The sequence below is a fragment of the Beauveria bassiana genome (genome assembly GCF_000280675.1).
Source record: "Beauveria bassiana ARSEF 2860 unplaced genomic scaffold BBA_S00014, whole genome shotgun sequence".
Classification (NCBI taxonomy): domain Eukaryota; kingdom Fungi; phylum Ascomycota; class Sordariomycetes; order Hypocreales; family Cordycipitaceae; genus Beauveria; species Beauveria bassiana.
The window spans coordinates 515,277-536,554 of NW_007930849.1; the positions used below are offsets into that span (position 1 = coordinate 515,277).

General features: G+C 50.9%; 3 protein-coding genes across 3 annotated transcripts; 2 read left to right on the top strand and 1 right to left on the bottom strand.

Moving 5' to 3' along the window:
• Positions 1 to 1,291: 1,291 nt before the first annotated feature.
• On the top strand, positions 1,292 to 2,095 carry BBA_05516 (40S ribosomal protein S8; the record flags this gene model as incomplete). Its single annotated transcript, XM_008600613.1, has 2 exons — positions 1,292 to 1,355; positions 1,551 to 2,095. 2 exons carry the CDS (start codon positions 1,292 to 1,294, stop codon positions 2,093 to 2,095), a joined length of 609 nt encoding a protein of 202 aa, XP_008598835.1.
• A 668-nt stretch (positions 2,096 to 2,763) lies between these two features.
• BBA_05517 (TBC domain-containing protein) lies at positions 2,764 to 5,590 on the bottom strand (the record flags this gene model as incomplete). Its single annotated transcript, XM_008600614.1, has 4 exons — positions 2,764 to 2,826; positions 2,884 to 5,051; positions 5,106 to 5,442; positions 5,507 to 5,590. The coding sequence occupies 4 exons, from the start codon at positions 5,588 to 5,590 to the stop codon at positions 2,764 to 2,766; spliced, it is 2,652 nt and encodes an 883-aa protein (XP_008598836.1).
• A 3,027-nt stretch (positions 5,591 to 8,617) lies between these two features.
• BBA_05518 (HECT-domain-containing protein) lies at positions 8,618 to 20,668 on the top strand (the record flags this gene model as incomplete). The annotated part of the gene is made up of 3 exons (XM_008600615.1): positions 8,618 to 8,665; positions 8,728 to 20,521; positions 20,574 to 20,668. 3 exons carry the CDS (start codon positions 8,618 to 8,620, stop codon positions 20,666 to 20,668), a joined length of 11,937 nt encoding a protein of 3,978 aa, XP_008598837.1.
• Positions 20,669 to 21,278: the final 610 nt, after the last annotated feature.

The window sequence follows — 21,278 nt, forward strand, 5'->3', positions numbered from 1 at the left end:
GCCCTCAAGTTTGCTCGGGTTCGGCCCACGTGGATCGTCGTTGCACAAGACGGCAGTGTCTGCACTGTGACACTGCTGTATAGTCGACCCGTCGGGCTCAAATGTCGCAGCGCAGGGATTCATCAGCTTCCGGTCGCAAGGCTCCAAGGTTCCGGGCAACGTCATACTCTGCACCGCAAAAATAGCGAAATTTGAAAGCCGAGTCGATAAGACATTCCAGCACTTAGAGGAGCAAAAGCTAATAGATCGGCTGGTTATTGGATCGATCCCGCAGCAGCAGCAGAATTGACGACTGTTCCTTGAGCAATTAGAATAAATGTTGAGAAATCAGAATTTGATCTGCAAAAGAGGAGATACTTCCTCTCCCCACTGAATTGATCTGAGGGCCGCAAACGAATAGCGACACTTGGCAGACGATCGTACTGCCGCGGCTAGTGTGAGATTGGCAAGCAGTTGGCAAACGAGCAACTGTTGCTTGTATGATGGACATCAGAGAGAATGAATTTAAAGTACATTGATCAAGTCTTTCTTCTCTGCAAACAGCATGTGATACTCAGAAACTAAATATAGATGCGGAAATTCTGCAGCAATTGTTCACCGTATTGCTTAGAGCGGTGATAAGTGTCATGAGCAAGAATCACACGCTACAATGCGCGGTGTGTGAGTAGGAAAAGGCGGCGCTGTCTCCTCGGTGAAACAGACATTATCAGAAGTCGTGATTCTCGGGCACGGCTTCACGCCATCAAATCAGTTGGCGCTAGCGCGATCTCGCAGTGGCCCACCTTCCTATTTGGGCTTCGCTTGCAGGCTACTTGCACGTGACCGTTTCTGACGAATGGGTAACGGAACAACCATCAGCCGTGGAAGCCCTGACTGCCAGCGCTGCCAGGGTACGTACCTGGGGCTAGCGCAACCCCCAGCCCACAACCACAATTTTCGCTCCAATTGTGCCCTCCACCACCGGGTCCCAAGTCGAAAAGTTCACTCCTCTCACATCCATCCGACAATTTTAGATTGCAACTGGTGAGCAGCACAATCATCAGGTTAGTGAATCTTTTTCACGCCTTGAGAATCACGCGACGACGACGACGACGGCACCGACCTTGTTCAATAGACCACTGGCGACTTCCACTCGGCTCGAATACTACAATTCCTTCTGGTGTCGTCTGTATTGGTTGAACACTGTCGCGATTGCCAGTCGCCTTGTCACTCAAGACTACTGTCCCTTCTTCTGTCAACCACACAAAGCACATCGTTGCTAACTTTGTCTTTCTTTGCAGAATTCGCAATCATGGGTATCTCTCGCGACTCCCGTCACAAGCGCTCCGCCACCGGTGCCAAGCGTGCCTACTACCGTGCGTACTGATCCTTATAACATACAATGTTCGAGAAGGACCGAGCAAAGGGCTGCCGCTTTCCTTTACCCTCTCTGTGTAACAGCGGAGAGGAAGAGGTTCTTGTGCATTCAGTTGCTCGCGTCCTCTCTCATGCCGAAAGCCCGTATGTTTCAGCATTTGCTTGAGAACATGCGTTCTGACCTTTGACAACAGGGAAGAAGCGCGCTTTCGAGGCTGGCCGCCAGGGTGCCAACACCCGTATCGGCACCAAGCGTGTTCACACCGTCCGCACCCGCGGCGGCAACCACAAGTACCGCGCTCTGCGCCTCGACTCGGGCAACTTTGCGTGGGCCTCTGAGGGCTGCACACGCAAGACGCGTGTCATTGCCGTCGCCTACCACCCGTCCAACAACGAGCTGGTCCGCACCAACACGCTGACCCGCAGCGCCGTCGTCCAGGTCGACGCCGCGCCCTTCCGCCAGTGGTACGAGGCTCACTACGGCCAGCCCCTCGGCCGTCGTCGCCAAAAGGCCCAGGGCATCAAGGAGGACGAGGTCAAGCGCTCCAAGTCGGTTGAGAAGAAGCAGGCTGAGCGCTACGCCGCCGCCGGCAAGGTCGAGAACACCATCGAGAAGCAGTTCGAGGCCGGTCGCCTCTTCGCCATCATCTCCTCGCGCCCCGGCCAGTCCGGCCGCTGTGACGGATATATCCTCGAGGGCGAGGAGCTCGCTTTCTACCAGAAGAAGCTCCACAAGTAAACGGGTTCGTGGGGGAACGTTTGCTTGGTTTTGTTAGAATCAAGGAGAAAAACTTGGCCTTGGCTCGGCCGGGAGGACAAGCACTGTCTGGTAGCTGTGTACTGTATCTTCAGGCCTTGTTTCGGTATGGTGTTCAAGGATTATTGTCCCTGCCTTTTGCACATTCCACGTTTGGCATTTGCAGGGCATGATGAGCTTCACGTAAGCATCGGATTGGGTCCATTAGGGAGTTTGCAAACACAAAAATAAAGCTGCATGAATTCAATCGTCTTGTCCAAAAATCCGTGAATTCTGTGGGAGTTTTCAAAGCTGTGTTCATTGTCGTAGCATTGTTGCTGTCCTCTATTATCCTTGTGGCCAATGCTCGTGATTCTATGCGTTATGCGTAACTAAAGAAACAAAAAGTTTGCCTAGGTAGGCATAAATGAGATGCGCTTGCTCTTGCCACTCCGCCTGGCCACGTTGACAGAATCATACATACATGCCAAACCACTGTGCCGCTCAAAGTCATTTCTATTGCCACCATCCGGTACGTCAATGTGTAAGTAGTTGCAAAGCGCCTCGTGTGCGATTTTGATCAAGGTGATATGTACAGTGCCAACTGTTCTACAGTTACTATTCCTTTGTTGCATCCGCTCAGTAAGATTGAGGCAAGGTCTGAGCCGGAATTATGCGAATTGCCGTTTAAGATCACTCCATTTTCTGTTGAGCGTCTCGTGCTGAGAATTGATCTGCAAGCACAGGGTTAGTCGGGATTTGATGAGTCAGAAAAGTAAAAGGTAGCATACCTCGGCGTATTGCAATTTGGTCTTGACAAGAACCTCCTCCAATTCTGCCAATTCCTGTTCTAGCTTCCTGTTTTCTTCGTGCACGTTTTCGTTACGCTTCATGAGGTTGTCTCTTTCGAGCTTCCAGGTTTCTTCGATTTCGAGTGGTTGCTTCTCGATCACAACTCGAAGCTCCTGAACTTGGCCCTTGAGACTTTCATTTTCATCTTTCAGCTCGTGGTTTTCGACCTTTGTGTGCACAAGCTCGGTAGCAAGATCGGCTTGCTCACGATCGCATGCCTCGATTCTTTCTTCCAATTTGCGCAATTGGATCGCATAGCTCTGATTAGCCATCTTGAGGTCCTGGAGCTCTGCTTCGCGGTCCTTTTCCGTCTTCGTCTTTTCTTCCCACTCAGCAGTGTACATTTTGAGCGTTTCGGGTGTGATCTTGACTTCGGACGCATCTTTGACTAGCTGATCGGCCCTGTAAACCTCCTTATCCATGCCTGAACTTGAACTACCGAAAAATCCATTCTCTAGCAAGCTTCCCGCACTAGGATCTTTGTCAATGTACACATCAAAGACTTTGTCCTTGAGATGTGTCGTAAGTTGCTGCATATCAGAGATGCCGAGTAACAGACTCGCATTCTTTTGCATCAAGACAATGCCAAATCTCAAAATAGCGGAGAGACCTTCGGAGAGAATCAGATCGTAGATGCGGAGGACAAGCTGCAAGGGAAAGCGGTAGGCGAAAAGCGTGAGGAACCATTGCGTGGCGTAAAGGTGAGGAGAAATGCCACGTCGCTTGAGATGACAGTACAAGGCTGGCTCAACGTCCTCCAGCAGGCGCTCGAATTGATAGAGTCTCATGTGAAGGCCGGGCATGTCCTGGATGAAGAGTTCTCGAAGGTCGTAATTGTGCATCAGGCGCACGAGCAAGCAAAAGGCCTCCTCTTCCGGCATATTGAATAGCAGGGGCATGATTAGAAAGTTCATGCCTTGCGCATAGCCGACGCCTTCATCGTAGAGAGCGTATGCTTTGCAAACACCAAACAAGCCATCCTGCAAACCTGCTGAAGCAGCATACTTGGAGTAACTAGTTCTAGCGCCAAGATCGCGTCGGATGGTTTTCTCCAGCTTCTGAAGGGCCGCGGCTTCTTCCTTTTCCTTCTTTTGACGCTCAGCGGCTGCTAGTGCCTGTGCCTTTGGGCTTGGCTCGCTTGCCTTTTCTGCCTTGGATGACATGCTGGCATTTGTACCAGAGCGGTCAGATTTGACTGAAGATGCCGATGAGTTTACAGCTTCTCCATTCTGAGCACTGGTGCCACTGCTGGACAAGCTGGCAGCAGTGCTATTGCTGTGACGTTTTTTCTCCTTGTCTGTGCCCTTGACGACCAAGTCCTTGTAAACGGACTCTAGCTCGGCATTCTTGCTCTGTGCCAGCACTTGCCAGATGACACCTCGGATGGCACTTGGAATGCCGGTCGTGATGGCGCGGTTCAGTTCTTCGGCACTGGTGCGAGCAACAACGGCTGGGCCCTCATAGACAACTGACTGCCACAAGTCCCAGTCTACTTGAAACTCTGGCATCGCGGAAGGGCCCGCATTGACCCCGGATACGGTTCCAGGTGCGAGATCAACAGTGGGAATCGGCACTGGGCCAGGTGAAGCGAGATCGCTTGTAGTTGATGCAGCGTCGCCGTGGGCCAACCCGAGACCAGCCCCGCTAATACCATTGTCATCTTCTAGCGCATGGGGGGGGATTCCTGCCTCCTGCTGTAGACGAAGCAGCTTGAATCTGTCCTTGAGACTTTTCCTAGACTCCGTCTTTCCATTTTCGGTTTCTTCTTCAAGCTTGCCGAGCATCATTTCGGGATTGCTTGTTAGTGTGCCAACGGAGCTGGCAGTGTTCCGTCGTTGTGTGGTCTGATGTGTTGGCACAGCGTCTTTGCCGGAAGAGTTTCGGGAGAGCCACGAAAAGGCGCCGGTAAGTTTCCTTGTCGGTGGTGGAGGTTGCGTTGCGGTAGTTGTGGGAGGGGGCGCTGTTGCGGCAATAGATGATGCTCCAGGGCTCTTTGCAGGCGATGTACCAGCAGAGGGAGACCAGGGCATGGAGGGCAGAGCGCTCGTGATACTGCCGAGAGACAAGGTTTTGGCAGGTTTCTCGTCTTCGGTCGCCTTCGGTTCTTCTGCAGAGGATTAGTAGCTTGCTCAACTGGGTCTTGTGGCAGATGGATGTATACCGTCGGCAGAGGGGGCGGTCTCGTCGTCGAGATTGACGTTGTCAAGGTCTGAAGTGGTAGAAAGTCGTCGAGGCAGGGGCGAAGAGTCGCGATGCGACTTGACATCAGATTCCAATGCAGCTTCTGGTTCGGGTTCTTGAGCGTGGTCGGGTGTAGAATCGGTGGTTTGGGCTTCATGTGGCTCTTCAGGAGCAGGAGGTCTGGAGCTTGAGACGGCTCTCTTGGTCAGAGACCGTACCGAGACAGAGTCGACGGCATCAACGGCATCCTCGAATGATTCGTCATTTTCCGTAACCTGCGGCATGTTAGTTCCGTTGGGAACGCAGCAGTCGTCCGGCTGTTGGTGTTTTCTGGCAGGACATGGAGCATTGGAGGGGCGGCAGCGCAATGAGAGCACATACAGGTTCACCATCGGAAGCTACCGAAGTGTTTTTGTTGTCTACGGGTTTGTGCTCGTCGTCGTGAGCGGTATCGTGCTGAGACATTCTTGCGTAGAAATCGGAGGATCAAAGAAGGGCGGGAGGCCGCGAGTCTTGTGGTGCGATCGTGCAGTGATGTAGTGATGGCTCGAAGCGCAGGACGCACGTGCATCCGCAGCAGTGGTATGCTAGGCCAGCTAGGCAAGGGAAGCGACTATGATGCTGTTATATCTGAAGGGTATGTTTGCTGTAGAAGATGCGTGACTGGAAGAGAAGGAAACGGTGGCAGCGACGTGGAGGATGGTTGAGAGGGGCGCGGACCTCGAGGACAATGTTTAGTTTATTCTTAGGGGTGGTGGCGCTGGGAGTTGGTGATGTGGACGGCCCCCTTGCCATTCCCCTTAACTGGAGCCGCTTGCACGCTTTTACGACTGTGGGGGAGGTGCGTTGTGGGCAGGGGACCTTTACTAAAGAAGTTGATGTGATTTAGACTTTAGTACATACAATGAATTCCTTTCTAGCGTGTTGAAATTAAAACGGTGAAGCATGTTGAAGCATGATATCAGAATAATTGTATCCAGCATTATGGTGCAGGGGGGTTGTTCTGGGCAAGGCAGAATGATTGGAATTGTTTCTGTGGATGCCCGTTGCCAAGGTTGTTCTGCCATAGCATCCATGCTGCTAACTGTAAATTATAAACGCGGACAAGGATCTCCGGCGGCGCACTTGGTCTGTGGCGCTGTTGTGCAGATGATTATTAGGTGTTGCTCATGCGCTATGCGGTGGATGTGTGGGCGTCCCGTGGTCCATCTACCTACCAGAGAGCCAGATCGCCTGGCATTGCGGACAAATAGGTGTTCTAAGCAGCTACTTACTAGCTAGGTAGGCATTGTGACAATTACCCATATCGTCATTTTCTCACTTATTACTCTAGCAATACGGAGCGCTAACTCACAAGCTAGTCAGCCGTTGCCCGCCAAATCTAGCCATGGTATCATTGGTATGCACTTGGTCTTGGCACCTAGGTACATACCCTACATACCTACACCCACTGTAGGTATCTTCTGCTCTAGTGATAATATTCACAAATCCATTCTCCTACCTGCCTAAGATCAACTTTCCTATGCAAAATATAGGTAGTCGACTCATCAGCAGCCTCTTAGCCCCGCCGCCGCTCTGTTGACGAAAGGCGGCTTTAAATAGTTTTCCCATGTCACGTCTGTCAGCAAATTGCCTGCGCGATGACTTTAGATCAGAGGCTTTTGACAGAAAAGGGGGAAAAGCCGTCAATGATATCGCTTCGTCGTTTAATAGATATATCGTACTTGTTCGGCCTTTTGCTTCTCCTTCGCCAGCGATCATGCGGCTACTCACATGGCAGTGAGCGGCAACTACCCGACGCATATTTTTCTCAGTCACTCAGTCTTCCTCATTTCTCTCCTGCATCTTGCATGACGTTGATAGCAGTTCTGCAGACGTTCCGGAATCAGTAGAGGCCGTATCGGTGCTCGCATGATCACTCTAGCTATGCTCACGCCGTGCAGCTAAAGCATTCCATCAATTCTGTAAGATCAAACGCTCTGCCCCCGCAAAACCATAACGCGGCTAGGCGCGCTGTCGTCGCGACAGCTTTTCAGTGGTGACATTGAATTGTCCCGCTTCTAGGTCAGCCCTCCAAATCCGCGGATGTCTTGGTGCTGCGAAAGAGATTTACGCCGAACAGCTTTCGTCGGCACACCAACTACCGGAATCTCGGGACAGGTTTAAAGGGTCCTGTCATCTGTATATGTTGCCTGCAGCCTCAGCGTCGTGTTCTCACTGCATACATTGATTCAGTATCGCCACATTCTGCACGTAGAATCCGCAGCCTGCGCACCTCTCCTGTTTGGCATTACCTTAGGTATTGGCATGTTCGTCCACACTCAAGTCACGAGGTACGCATACCCGGAATCAGACGACACATAATACAGCGACTCGATGGAAGAAAAGGTTCGTCAAAAGTTTATCCCATTAGCAAGAGCGTAGCTCGAGCCGTAGCAAATGCCAAAAATACCAGTACCAGTGCAGGATATTATTTGCAGAAGCAGCCTGCCTTGCATTATCATTGACGGCAGATTGACACGTGGGGGAGACCGGGCGGCGTTGTGCTTCCCCGAAAGAGACTTTTTACACGGGTGTCTGACTCTCTGCTAGCGCTGGCCATTCAGTGCCTATTTTACCTCTACGCGTGTCTCTGGTCGACTATTGTCTGTTACTTTTCTCGCGCTGGCGAGTTTTACCCATAAGTTAATGATTCAATCTGGGCTATGTTGAGTTGTTCGCTCGTCGCTGCCGCCAACTGTGGCTTGGTTCTGACAGACAGACAGAGCTACAACCTTCCCCACCTTGGCGTGTACTTACTCACCCAAATCCTTCCCAAAAGATACCTGCTTGCCGACAGCCCCAACAACACCCCTCCTCCAACTTGCTCTGCGCTTAACACAACCCATTAGGTACGCAGAGGCCCACCTCTGACGCCTGGAGTGCCTTGCCTCAATATTTTCGATACCAAACTTCTTCTCCTCATCACCATCACCAATACCACTCCAGCATCACCATCCAGATTCTGACTAGGTCTTCTATGTATCCATAGCGAAGCTGGGTGTCTTTCTCCGACTGCACCTCGGTAGTACGACTTCCCGCCGACGCTATCCAGTATCGCCTACGTCACAATTAAAGTTAGGAAAAGCATCTTTGACGGCGACCTGCACCCGCCTTCAGAGCTGCGCCCGACTCGTGATTCGAGGCTCACCACAAAAGTCACCCAAATTGATTTACTCTGAGCTTTCCATACTTCCAATCAACTCGCCGGTCGCCGTTCTGACACCACGGACTCATCCATCGCGTTTACACAAACCCTACAGCTTGTCCAGAACTCAAGCGAGCTCTCCCCGTCGCCTTAACCGTCTACACACCAACCAAATACCAAGCGTCCAGGGGTTGTCCAGCTGAGGGCACTCCGCCTAGGCAAGCAAGCTGTCACGTCAGTTTGAATAAGAGAGTGGAGGGGACGTCTGTATTTGTTTATGCGGCACCGCCGCTTCCCTTTTCACAATGGGCAGAATCACAAGAGAGATGCAACCCAAGCATCGCGACACCTTGGTAATATCCCACTGCACATGTGAATTCTTTTCAAATCCGATACACTAACCTGGATCCCACAGTCCCCCTGGCTTAAGAGCTACGTCGAGGCCGCCTCCACAATCTCCCTTCCGCTACTGCCACAACATCTCGCCACATACCCAACCCGATGGCCATTCGGACGAGGTGATTTGTATCACTGGATTCCTCTCCTGAACCGCTTCGATGCCATTCTCGACGCATTCTGCACAACCTACAAGCTATCACTCGGACCCCAAATTGAAGACTTCGACTCTCACATCCTCCGTAACCATGGAGGAGAGGGAGACTTTGCCGACGAGAAGCAATGGGATGACCAAGAGTTGCAAAAGCTGGGATACACTGGAGAAGGAGACCGTGAACTAGTCGAAGCCATCTTGAAGTTTACGCGCTTATTGCTTGAACACTGCGGAAACAGGAGCATTTACGCGAGTAGCGCTCATCTGAGTCATATCTTAAACAGCACATCTCTATCACTCCTGATTTCTGCTCTTGAGGTTGGGTCCGAACTTGCACAGAGATACCAGGCTTCGGTGAAGCGAATCGGCAACTCGTCAAGGCACATTAGTGCCGCACTTCTCGCGAACCACTACAACATCAACTTAGATCGCGTTCAACAGATAGCACAGGCTTTCACCAAGCCAACAACAGCAACTCTAGCCGACTCGAACCCGACAGCGACACCCACTTCACATATCAAGGATAAAGCGTCGTCACAGTCCAGGAGTACCCCGAAAACTCATGCCACAGATCTGGTGGCACTTGCCACATCTAGTGATCAGCGTTGGGCAGACTGGGGCGATGTCAAGATACGATACTATCCCGAAGATACCAAAGTATCTCATGATGCGCCCGTGGAAGCTGGTCGGTCTTCCCAGCCCTCCACGCCGACACCTCTACGTCGTAGCTCGACCGTAGCGGGAACCACTCAACATACACCCAAGGCTCGCAGCGCCCATGCCGAGGAGCCATCTCCAGTGTTCCATCGCACGCCAGGACTCACAGATGAGGCGGATGGGTCTGCACAGAGGACCTTCGATGTTCCACAGTCAATAGTTGTCTCATCTTCCATGAAACAGCTAATGGCCAAACTTCCATCTAACATGAGCCAAACCTCCCGTTACGAGGCATTCCACCACTTTAGAGTCGCCAAAGCTCTCACTGCATCTCAAAAGTCTCGCCAGCAAATTCTCGGAGCGCGGTTGCTTGCCATCACCAATTTAGCCTATATCCACACCGAGTCCAATTTCGTGGAAAAAGTTCTTAGACAAGACATGGACGAGACCCGCCGATACCAACTCGCCTACCAACTCGCCGAACTCATTCATCCGTCGTCTGATGGTAACGCGGAGGCACCTCTGTGGCTTCAGACAATCTCCCTTGCACTAATGGAGGCCATTTCTAGCTTTACTTCCCGTTGTCAAGATGTTTTGTCCGCTCTCAATGCCAACGTCAACCACGGCATACTTCTATATGTCATTCGCAAAGCCGTGGCTGGTATGGAGAATACTAAGCCCGAGGACGATGGCGACCAAGTTACTGAGACTGACAATTGGCGCAACAACCTGTTCTCCCTCACTCTGAACCTGTCTATGGCGACAAGAACTGGAAGTGAGATGGCGTCTTCAGGTCTTATGGACATTCTTGTCCACATCTTGAACATCCGTTCACCCGTAGCTGAGCGGCATCACTCAATGGTCTTGGCCTTCCTTGATGGATTAATATGGGCATATCCTCATGCGTTCACAGCTTTTTTCAGTGCTGATGGTCTTGATGCAGTTTCAAAACTGGTTGTTGACACTGTGACTCAGGCGAAACAGCTGGTAGCAACCTCCAAGGGTATCACACAAGATCATCAGTCAAGTGCCGTTGATTATGAGGTGCCGTATTACCAGCAACAAACGCTCAAGTGGCTTTTGAAATATATTCACCGCATCATGTCGAACTCGTACAGTTACAGCGGTAACACAGAACGATTATTGCGGAATTTGGCTGAGAAATCCGATCTTCTTGCCAGCCTACGCGACATTATCAGGGACAAGACCTGTTTTGGCTCTATCATTTGGACGAACTCAGTTCTTATTTTGAGCGACTTCATCAATAATGACCCAACCAGCTACGCAGCAATTTCTGAATCTGGCATGATCAAGACGTACCTCGAAGCGATCACTGGTCGAAGTATCACCGACGCATCGCAAGAGGATGAAACAAGAGATTTAGAAGACGGCTCAAACGATGTCTCAGAAGGGTCCGACGTAACAGCCATGATTGAGAAGGATTCTCGACCACATCCTCCGACCGAAGAGGCTCTTCGTGCATCTCAACACGGTGATGTTGTTGCCGGAGGCATCCTGGCATCTTCTGAGGCTATCAATGTAGTACCTCAAGTTCTGAACTCCATCTCTCTCAACAATTCTGGAATGAAGCTTGTGGTATCGTCTCGCGCCTTTGACAGCTACTTCGAAATTTTCGAGAGCCCTGAACACGTCAGGTGCATGGAAGTAGACGTGGACCTGGCCACTGCTATCGGTGGAAGCTTCGACGAGCTTGCTCGTCACCACCCTCCTCTAAGGACTGCAATTTCAAATGCAGTCATCGATATGGTCGCAAAAGTTCGCTATCTTGGCATTCGCAAGGCTGAGGAAGATCACTGGGGTGTCCGTCTGCTCGGTACCGACACCAACGGAAGAATCGTTTCCATTGATGAACATGGGCAGGTCGCAGAGAAGAAGGGGGCACTTTTGTCTGCGAGGCAAGACAGTGATGCAGACGTAACTATGCAGGACTCGGCGACTCCCAAGGTTATTGGAGACAACACAGGCGAAACATCTCCAAAGAAGAAGCCCGATACTGTGACGCCATATATCTTTGCGTTGGCCAATTTTCTCAGTTCCTACCTTTCCAGCACCTTTATCAAGACCAACTTTGTCGAAAAGGGCGGTATCGAGTTACTTCTCGACATCTGCGAATTACCTAGTCTCCCGGCTAGCTACAGCGACTCGCCAGCGGCAAGAGCGATCAATGCAGTCGTTGTGCAGCTGGTAGAGCATGCCCCGGTGCGAAGTCTGCCTTCTCTCTTGAAACGTGCTCAAGCTTCAATCGACATTCTTCGGCCCCTATCTATCAAGACAGAAGCTCTTCCACCGTACTTCGGCCAGTTTCTCTCGCCGAACCTGCAAATTCCGAATGATGAGCTTCCCGAGCCTTTGTTGTCAGGTACCAGAATAGTCAAGGCCCTCTTGAATGCGCAGAATTTTATCAAGATCCTTTCTGAATGTTTCAACACTTCCCGGTCGCACTCACTCCAGTTCTACCCAGTCAATGCCTATGATTACTACTTGCAACTGGTCAAATCATTGGGCCCTTTACTTCGAGGTGTTCTTGCAGAAGAGGCCGGTGAACTGGCTGCTGTTCCTCAGCACTGGTCAATTAAGCGTGTTGGATCAAGTCCTGAAGGGGAACCATCCGCTACTAACGTGGTTTTCGAAAATGACAGCACATCTCTGCCCGATGTGTTGAGCAGCACGGGCGCTTGGAAGCAAGTCGAGGGGGCTGACGCTCCAAAATCACCTACTGAAGAAGAACAGAGAACCCCTCGATTCCATAACTACGAGGCCCTCAAGCTGCTACTGCATCCCATGATCCCTACATCCTTTCCTCTTTTCCAGAGCATTGGCAAAGCGTTGGTTCCCAGACGCGAGGTGACCCATGGAGATCCTTACCCCAGGCCGAGACACTTGCAGTTGGCAAAGGAGCTGGCATCTACTGTGCTCGATCAACTATCACCATCTGTTGCCACACCCAATCCAAGCTCGAAGGAGTTTCACTATTGGATCATCATGCTGCATACCATCCATGAGATGCTCATTGATCACCAACCCGGAAGACAAGCTGACCGAACTCACGCTTACATCATTATCCCCGTACTTCTTGCCTTCAAGGAGCAAGGAGGCTTAGATGTGCTTAATTCCATTCTCAGAATTTTCGCGAGTGCTGTTCGTGGAGGTACCAATGCCAGCCGTCCTGACGAACTTTCCAAGGCCAAGGTTGCCGCGTTCGGCCTCAAGAAGATCCTTGAGCTCCATGTTCTGCTCGTCAATGGCAAGTATCTGGTTGACACGAGCAATTATTTCAATCTGCAACGTCACACCGACAGGAATCAGGTCGTATCCAATATCTACCAGCAAATTGTGGTGGAATTTCGCTGTGCTATCTTGCCGCCTATACTCGAGCTATGGGACTCGTCATTTGTTGAGCATGTCTCAGATGAGACGGCGAAGCGAATCCTAGAAATTCTGAAGATGATTGCCGTTGGCGGAGATGAACCGACCTCGACGCCTAAGGACAAGGCGCCTTTTGCACTCCTCAATTACAGCGATGTTCGCTTCGATTGGCGCCCTCTTCGAGTGCTTATAAACGACTTGCTGAACGTTGGCTTCGATGAAGATCTTGTCCACGAAGCCGTCTTCCGCGCCAATGGCAACGTGTCTGGGGCTCGAGAATACTGCCGAGCTCATAAATCTGGTCTTGCTGGACCGCGAAACCCTATACCGATAGAGGATGCCGATGTCAGTACGTACAAGACGCCTGAATCTTCCAGATCTCGACAGCGGGCTGCATCCACTGGAACCAGTACCTCCGAGCCAGACCGCATGTCTTTGGACACATTCACCGAAGACGTGGATGGCGACGGTCCTGCTGGCACAGAAGCTCATCATATCCAAGAGGGCGCTGCCTCCGAGCCAGCTCAAGTGACTGAAGTAGAAACGAACCCAACGACGAGCGAGACCTCCAGAGCTCAGTTCTCAGGCACCAAAGAGGGGCTTGATGCTTTGAGGTCCAAGCTTCGCTCCAACCTCATTGATCGCTCGTTGGATGTGATTCGCACGCATTCTGATTGCGCTATCGAAGTATCACAATTGATTCAGATAATGATTCTGCGACACCAGGATCGAGAAACCCATGAGGAGGTCGGCACTGTTCTCACATCTGCTTTGTCTTCGTTGGCACTCGACGCCGAGGAAAAGAAGAAGAACGGCAAATGTATTGCCGCCTATGCTCATTTGCTCGCCTTGCTACTTCAGGATCAAACTTTCTTCGACAACAATGTGGACGGTCTCCGAGATAAGGTTGCAGAATATGTTGATTTTCTCAAAGTCCCATCTTCCGGTGCTGCTGATGAACTACCGCCATGGATTCCTTACATCTTGGTTGTATTGGAGCCTCTTCTATCGCACGATGAGCGACCAGTTGCAGCTCAGTGGTTGGCGCCAAGAACTGTTGATGATCCTGTGCAGCCTGCGGTGCTTCAGCTCGGTATATCTCTTATTAGCGATCAACAACGCTCAAACATTTTAGAATCTCTTCTGGACCTACTACCACGCGTTGGAAAGCAAGAATTATTGGCATTATCCATTTTGAGAGTCTTGGTAATATTAACCCGCCGACGTCAGCTCGCAAAGCACGTGGGACAGAAAAAGAATCTCCAACGTCTCTTCCTCATGGCTAAGCAATTGGCCGGGTATGGCTCGGAGAGACTAAAGCATCATCGGGTCACATCACATATAATCGCCACACTGAGACACATTGTTGAAGACGAGGAGACTCTTCGTCAAATCATTCGCGCAGAGATCAAGACCGAATTTCCCAATATCCAGCGCAACAATCATGGGCATGCAGATGTTTCTGCCTACTTGCGAGCGCTCGCTCCCGTTGCTCTTCGGGCACCTGAGCTGTTTGTGGAAGTCTCGAATGAAATGCTTCGATTTTCTAGATGGTCTCCCGCCGAAAGTGAGACAGCAGGCAGATTGAACACCCTCACTCTCAAAGACGGCACGACTGCCTCCAACGATTCAGTACCTTCAACTGACGCCGAGGAAATCAAAGATCAGCCAAGCGCCGTGTTTGCTTCGAGTACTGCAGATGAAGTCAAGCCATCGACTGAGTTAGCTGACAAAGAAATGGCAGATGCCCCAAAAATCACCGACAGCAAGCGCCCAGTTGTTGAGAATCCAGATGGCGTTGTTCATTTCCTTCTTTGTGAGCTTGTCAACTACAGAGAAGTCGACGACAAAGAGCCAGCAAATCCAGCAAAAGATGTCCAACCAGAGCTTGACATGAGTGACGCTGGCTCAGAACCAATGGATAAAGAGATGAATGCGGGCGAGGGAAGCGACAAGAAGCAATCGAAGCCACAGTTTAAGTCCGAGGAGCACCCAATATTTGTCTACAGGTGTTTCTTGCTCAATTGCTTGTCTGAGCTTCTCCAAAGCTACACACGAACCAAGGTCGAGTTCATTAACTTCAAGCGAAGCGCTCCTCCCATTTCTACCGGAACACCAATCAAGCCTAGAACTGGCATCTTAAATTACCTGATATACGATTTGCTCTGCCAGGGTAACCTTGCGGGCACCGCGGATAATATCGCTGCGAAGAAGAAACTTGCGACCTCGGCACAGACGCAACGTGTTCTCGTTGCGTTGGTCTCGAAGACGAGCGAGAAGCCTGCAAGCTCGAGCCAAGAAAAATTCGCATATGACGACGAGCCAGACCTGCTCTTTGTGCGCAAATTTGTGCTTGACACGATTCTTCGAGCCTACGAGAGAGCGCCTTTGTCCGACGAACCTCTTGAAACGAGGTACTCTCGTATGCAGTCCCTTGCAGAGCTCATGTTGCACATGATCGGCGATCGTGATAAGGACCAGCAGCGATCGGGTGCTAGAGTTATCGAAAAGAATCAATCTCGCTCTCAGGCACAGATTCGGCGCCTCATGTACGAGAAGGGTTACTTGGACAAGCTTACCACCTCTATCGCTGAACTTTCTCTCAACTACCCCGGCGTTAAGCGAGCTATTAAGTATATCCTTCGAGTACTTCGAATCTTGACGGACACCGCAAAAGGACTCAGCCACTCTAATTTAGTGCCTGCTGATCCTGGGGCTGAGCAAAGTGAAGAGGAATATGGCGAATCTTCGTCATCCTTGTCTGACCTCGAGGATGACCGAGAAGAAACGCCCGATCTATACCGTAACTCTGCTCTGGGAATGCTTGAGCCTAGAGACGAAGATGACGAGTCTGAGTCTGAAGACGAGGACGAAGACGCTGACATGTACGGGGACGAGTATGACGAAGAGATGGACTATGGGGACGAGGAAATGTCTGATGGCGAAGACGACATTAGTGATGATGATGAAGAGTTGAGTGGGATGGGCGACATTGAGGGCCTGCACGGAGAACCTGGCGTTGTTGAAGTCATCATGGACGACGACGATGACGATGACGACGAAGATGAAGATGAAGAGAGTGACGACGAGGGCGATGAGGCAGACTCGGCCGATATGGAAGATATGGAGGATCGTGTTGAGATTGTCGACGAAGATGGAAACCCGATTGATGATGACTCCGCCTGGGAAAGCGACAGCGACATAGACGATAACGAAGTGCAGCCAACCGAGGACGTGGACTATGAGGCAGAGGCGCAAGACGAAGATGAGGCTCATATACACGGCATGGGGCCAAGAGACCTTCTCGATAACATGGCACGCGCTATCATGGGTGACGATGAAGGCTACGGACATGATATTATGAATGGCCTTGATGATCATTACATGGATGATGATCAAGATGATGTGGAGGATGATGATGAAGACGAAGAGGAGATTGAAGACGAAGAGTATTTTGATGAAGACGAATTCTATGCGCCTGAAGACCATCTTCCACACCTGGCCCCTGCCGGGTGGGATGGTATGGATCCTGAGATTGATGATCGGCATCGATTGCTTCTCCTGGAGAATAATCGTCGACCAGTCTTCACCAGAATGGAAAATCGAGGTGGCCCCCCATCCCGATTTCTTGGGACACAGCGTGACGGTGGCGACTTCAGAAGCTACTTCTCCCGTATGCACCGGCCCGCTGGTCAACAGAACCATGCTGAGGATGGATCAAATCCCTTACTTAGGCGCAACGACCCCGAGACAGAGAATTCTTCGAGACCAGGCAACTCCAACTCTTTCGGACTTCGCTTGCCGGAAACAATGTTCGCTTCCGGTGGCCGCCATATGATTGATGGACCAATGAGCTTCCTTGGCGAGCTGATGGAATTTTTGCCTATGATGGGTCGCAATAATAACGGTCAAGCTTTCCACGTGCAGATTACAAGACCTGGTGGTCCTCGTGCGGAGTTTGCGCCCATCCGCCCTGGCAGACACGATCAACGCCGGGAAGTCAGCCAGGAGCCTTTTCAAGCAGTTGCTTTTACTACAGAGTCAACAGTCAGCCGCTATAGCGAAGAAGCGAGAATGATCTTTGGGTCAAATTATGTTCTTGAAGCGTCCAGACTCAGCAACGCCATCAGTGCTGCTCTTACTCCGGCTGCTGTGGAGCACCAAAAGAAGGTCATGGCAGTTGATGAAGAAAACCGAAAGAAGGCTGAGGAGATCCGTAGAAAGCTTGAAGAGGAGCAGAAAGAAAAAGAGGCAAAAGAAGCAGAGGAACGTGCTGAACAGGAGCGAGGTCGCCAGGCAGCCCTCGAGAGAGCCGCCGCGGCGTTCGAGGCAGCCGGTTCATTCTTCACAGAGGATGACGAAAGGCTTGCTATGGAAGCCGTGGAGAGCTTGAGTAGTGGCGAACCAGCGAGCCAACCAGAAGCTAGCTCAGCCTCCAGAGTCACAACGACTATTCGAGGAGAAGAAGTCGACATCACGGAGCTAGGCATTGACCCCGATTACTTGGCCGCCCTTCCAGAGGAATTCCGCGAAGAAGTCATTGCCCAAACTGTCAGTGAACGACGCTCCCAGGCTCTTCAGACAGCCCCGGCAGGAGAGTCCACCGAAGTCTTTCAAGAGTTCCTTGACGCGCTGCCCGAAGAGCTCCGCTTGGAAATCGCGCAGCAGGAACGACAAGAGCAGCGCCGACGTGTAGGAAATCGAAGGCATGCTGGCAATGCTGGCACTGTACGCCCGGCTGACATGGACACGGCCAGCATTCTACAGACTTTCCCACCCGAGCTCCGTGACGAAGTTCTGCTGCAGCAGGGTCAAAGTCTCATGGACCAATTGACTCCGGAATTGGCTGCCCAGAGTCGTGCTCTTCACCAGCATCACGGACCTTCCGGTCTACAGCGTGGCCAGCACCATGGCCCCCCCCCAACTGGAAACAACTCGCATGCAGAGGCCAGCAAAGCCGCAGATAGCAAGCCGCCTCGGAAGACGGTTGTCCAAATGCTCGATAAAGCCGGTGTGGCTACTCTACTCCGACTTATGTTTATCACCCATCAAGGCTCCTTCCGTAACTATCTTTTTGCAGTATTCGCCGATGTGTGCGAGAATCGACAGAGTAGACTGGAGGTCATCAGTACACTGCTTCAGATTCTGCAAGATGGCAGTACCGATGTCAATGCCGTTGAACGCAGCTTCGGGCAGCTGTCAATCAAGGCCAAGCGGCTCAAGGACAAGGAGAGAGACGCTGAGCCACGCACGCCACAAACCCTCAAGCGAACCTTGACCTCGTTGAGCGTCTCCAACACTGCTCAGACCAGTTCTGAGACCTCGCCGTTGCTGATTGTCCAGCAATGCCTAGATCTGCTTGTGGACCTTTGTGCCAGGAACCCACACGTACCATGGCTCTTTCTTACTGAGCACGAAACCGTCGGTGCTTCGCTACGAAAATCATTTGGTCGCAAGGGCAAGACAAAGGACTCCAAGGCCAACAAATACGCCATCAATGCCTTGTTGACGCTCCTCGATCGCGAACTCATTACCGAGAGCTCTTTGGTCATGACTCATCTCGCTGATCTCCTCAATCGTGTGACAATGCCGCTACAAAATCTCGAGCGTCGACGCAGAGAGTCTCTGGACACTGTTCTTGTCGAGACGGAAAAGCAAAACGAGGGACAAACAAGTGGCGAGGCACAGGCAGATGCTCCAGCAGCCGGCAACGAGGATAGTGCGCAGAAAGCTCCAAAACAAGGCAATGTCCCTCAAAAGCGTTCTCGGCAGTTACAGCCACCAGTCATCCCCGAAGAGAATCTCTCACTTGTCGTCAGAATTTTTGTTGCCAGAGAGTGCAGTTCCAAGACTTTCCAAAACACGATCGCTACGATCAAGAACCTCTGCGCCATTCCTGGAACGAAGACTATTTTTGGGCAGGAGTTGATACGTCAAGCCCGTGCGCTGAGCCAGAATATTGTAACAGACCTTAATGAACTGTTGCCACACATTCTTGCAGCCAGCTCTGGAACCGAGATCCAAGGAGTCGCCCTCGCCAAATTTTCTCCAGGAGCTTCGGATCAAAATAAGCTCTTGAGAGTGCTCACTGCTCTGGATCATCTCTTTGAGCCGAAGAAGAAGCCAAGCCAAGCCTCGCCCGACAACCTCGACGATAGCAAGCAAGACTTGCTCACATCTCTGTATCACAACGAGACTTTCTTGAGCATGTGGGATAAGCTTAGCAGATGCTTGAGTGCTATCAGACAGCGCGAAAACATGCTCAGTGTTGCAACAATCTTGTTGCCACTTATTGAGTCCCTCATGGTCGTCTGCAAAAACACCACTACCAAAGACGATGCAACACCCAGTCAGCAAACTGGTGAGGAACCTCTTTCAAGTCCCGTGTCTGAATCGCAAACTGCCAGCCTGTTCTTCTCTTTCACGGAAGAACACCGCCGTATCCTCAACGAACTCGTTCGCCACAGCCCTAAGCTCATGTCTGGGACATTCGCTCTGCTGGTCAGGAATCCTAAAGTCCTTGAGTTTGACAACAAGCGCAATTACTTCAACCGAACCGTTCACTCTCGAGCAGCACATGGCCAGAGCCGTCCTTCGTACCCGCCCCTACAGCTATCGGTCAGGCGCGAGTCTGTATACCGGGATTCATTTGCCAATCTCTATTACAAGAGCGGAGACGAGATCAAGTATGGCAAATTAAACATCAGATTTGGTGGCGAAGAGGGCGTTGATGCTGGTGGTGTTACAAGAGAATGGTTCCAAGTCCTCGCGCGACAAATGTTCGATCCAAATAACGCCTTATTCATTCCGGTTTCTTCAGACCGAACCACATTCCACCCCAACAAGCTCAGCAAATTCCACTTGAATGAAGATTCCAACGCTGGCGAGAGCACTGACAGCATTCATTTCAAGTTTATTGGCCGAATCATTGGCAAAGCCTTGTACGAAGGCAGGCTTCTGGATTGCTTCTTCAGTCGTGCCGTGTACAAACGCATCCTTGGCAAGTCAGTATCCGTCAAGGACATGGAGTCTTTTGATCCTGATTACTACAAGTCCCTCTGCTGGATGCTCGAGAATGATATTACGGATATTATCACCGAGACCTTCTCGGAAGAAGAGGATGAATTTGGTGTTACAAAGATTGTCGACCTTGTTCCAAACGGCCGCGAGATTCCTGTCACCGAAGAAAACAAACAGGAATATGTCCGCCTCGTTGTAGAGCACCGTCTGCTGACGTCGGTCAAGGATCAGATGGAGAGTTTCTTGAAGGGCTTCCATGAGATCATTCCCGCAGAACTGATCTCGATTTTCAACGAGCAAGAACTAGAATTGCTGATCTCCGGTTTGCCTGACATTGACATCGATGATTGGCGCAGCAATGCGGAATACCACAACTACACGCCATCCTCCCAACAGGTCCAATGGTTCTGGAGAGCAGTCCGCTCCTTCGATAAGGAAGAGCTGGCCAAGCTGCTTCAGTTTGTAACTGGAACGAGCAAAGTTCCGCTCAATGGTTTCAAGGAGCTCGAGGGCATGAACGGCATCAGCAGGTTTAATATTCATCGCGACTATGGTGACAAAGACCGCCTGCCCACATCTCATACCTGCTTCAATCGTAAGTTCAGTTTCACTTACCTGAGTTGAATTGTATTCTAACGTATAAACAGAGCTAGATCTTCCGGAATACGACAGCTATGATACACTACGTGCTCAGCTCTACAAAGCTATTACGGCCGGAAATGAATACTTTGGTTTTGCTTAAAAAGTCATCGAGTCAGAAGTCGCTGCGCGTCAGGCGAGCAGATGAGTTTGTTTTCAGAAGCAGGATATGTACTACTATAGTGGTGGTGCAATTTTAGATGAAGAGGAAAGGATTGTTTTAAGAGGGGCTGTCCTACGCAGCAAGCACCGACTGCTGTGCAATAGGGAAGTGCAGGTCCCCAAGCCAGTAAGTAAGGCGCTAAAGCTGGTTGGAGCCCGAAAGGTTGCGAATTTGCAGTAATTTTTTGTTTGTTTTTCTCGTTTAGCAATGGTCAATATAGAATACATGACCCTATTAATGCACTTTCATCGCAATCGTCATTTGGTAGACAGCGACATGAGTAGGCTCATCAAGTATTTAGGCATAGTGAGTAAGCATGAGGCGGGTGCGAAGCGGTTGGCAGTTCCACGAGACGAAATGATACGAGTTGAAAGTGGGTGTGATGAGTCTCGAAAATTATGATGCAAGGTTCAACAATGTGTCTAGACATTCATAAAGCAGTCACAATTTCGCTAGAGGTAAAAAGAGCTCATGGTAGCCCACGCCTCTATGTAGGTATTACAAGACGAGCATGGTGTGTGTAGTCGGTGGTATATCTCATTTTTTATTT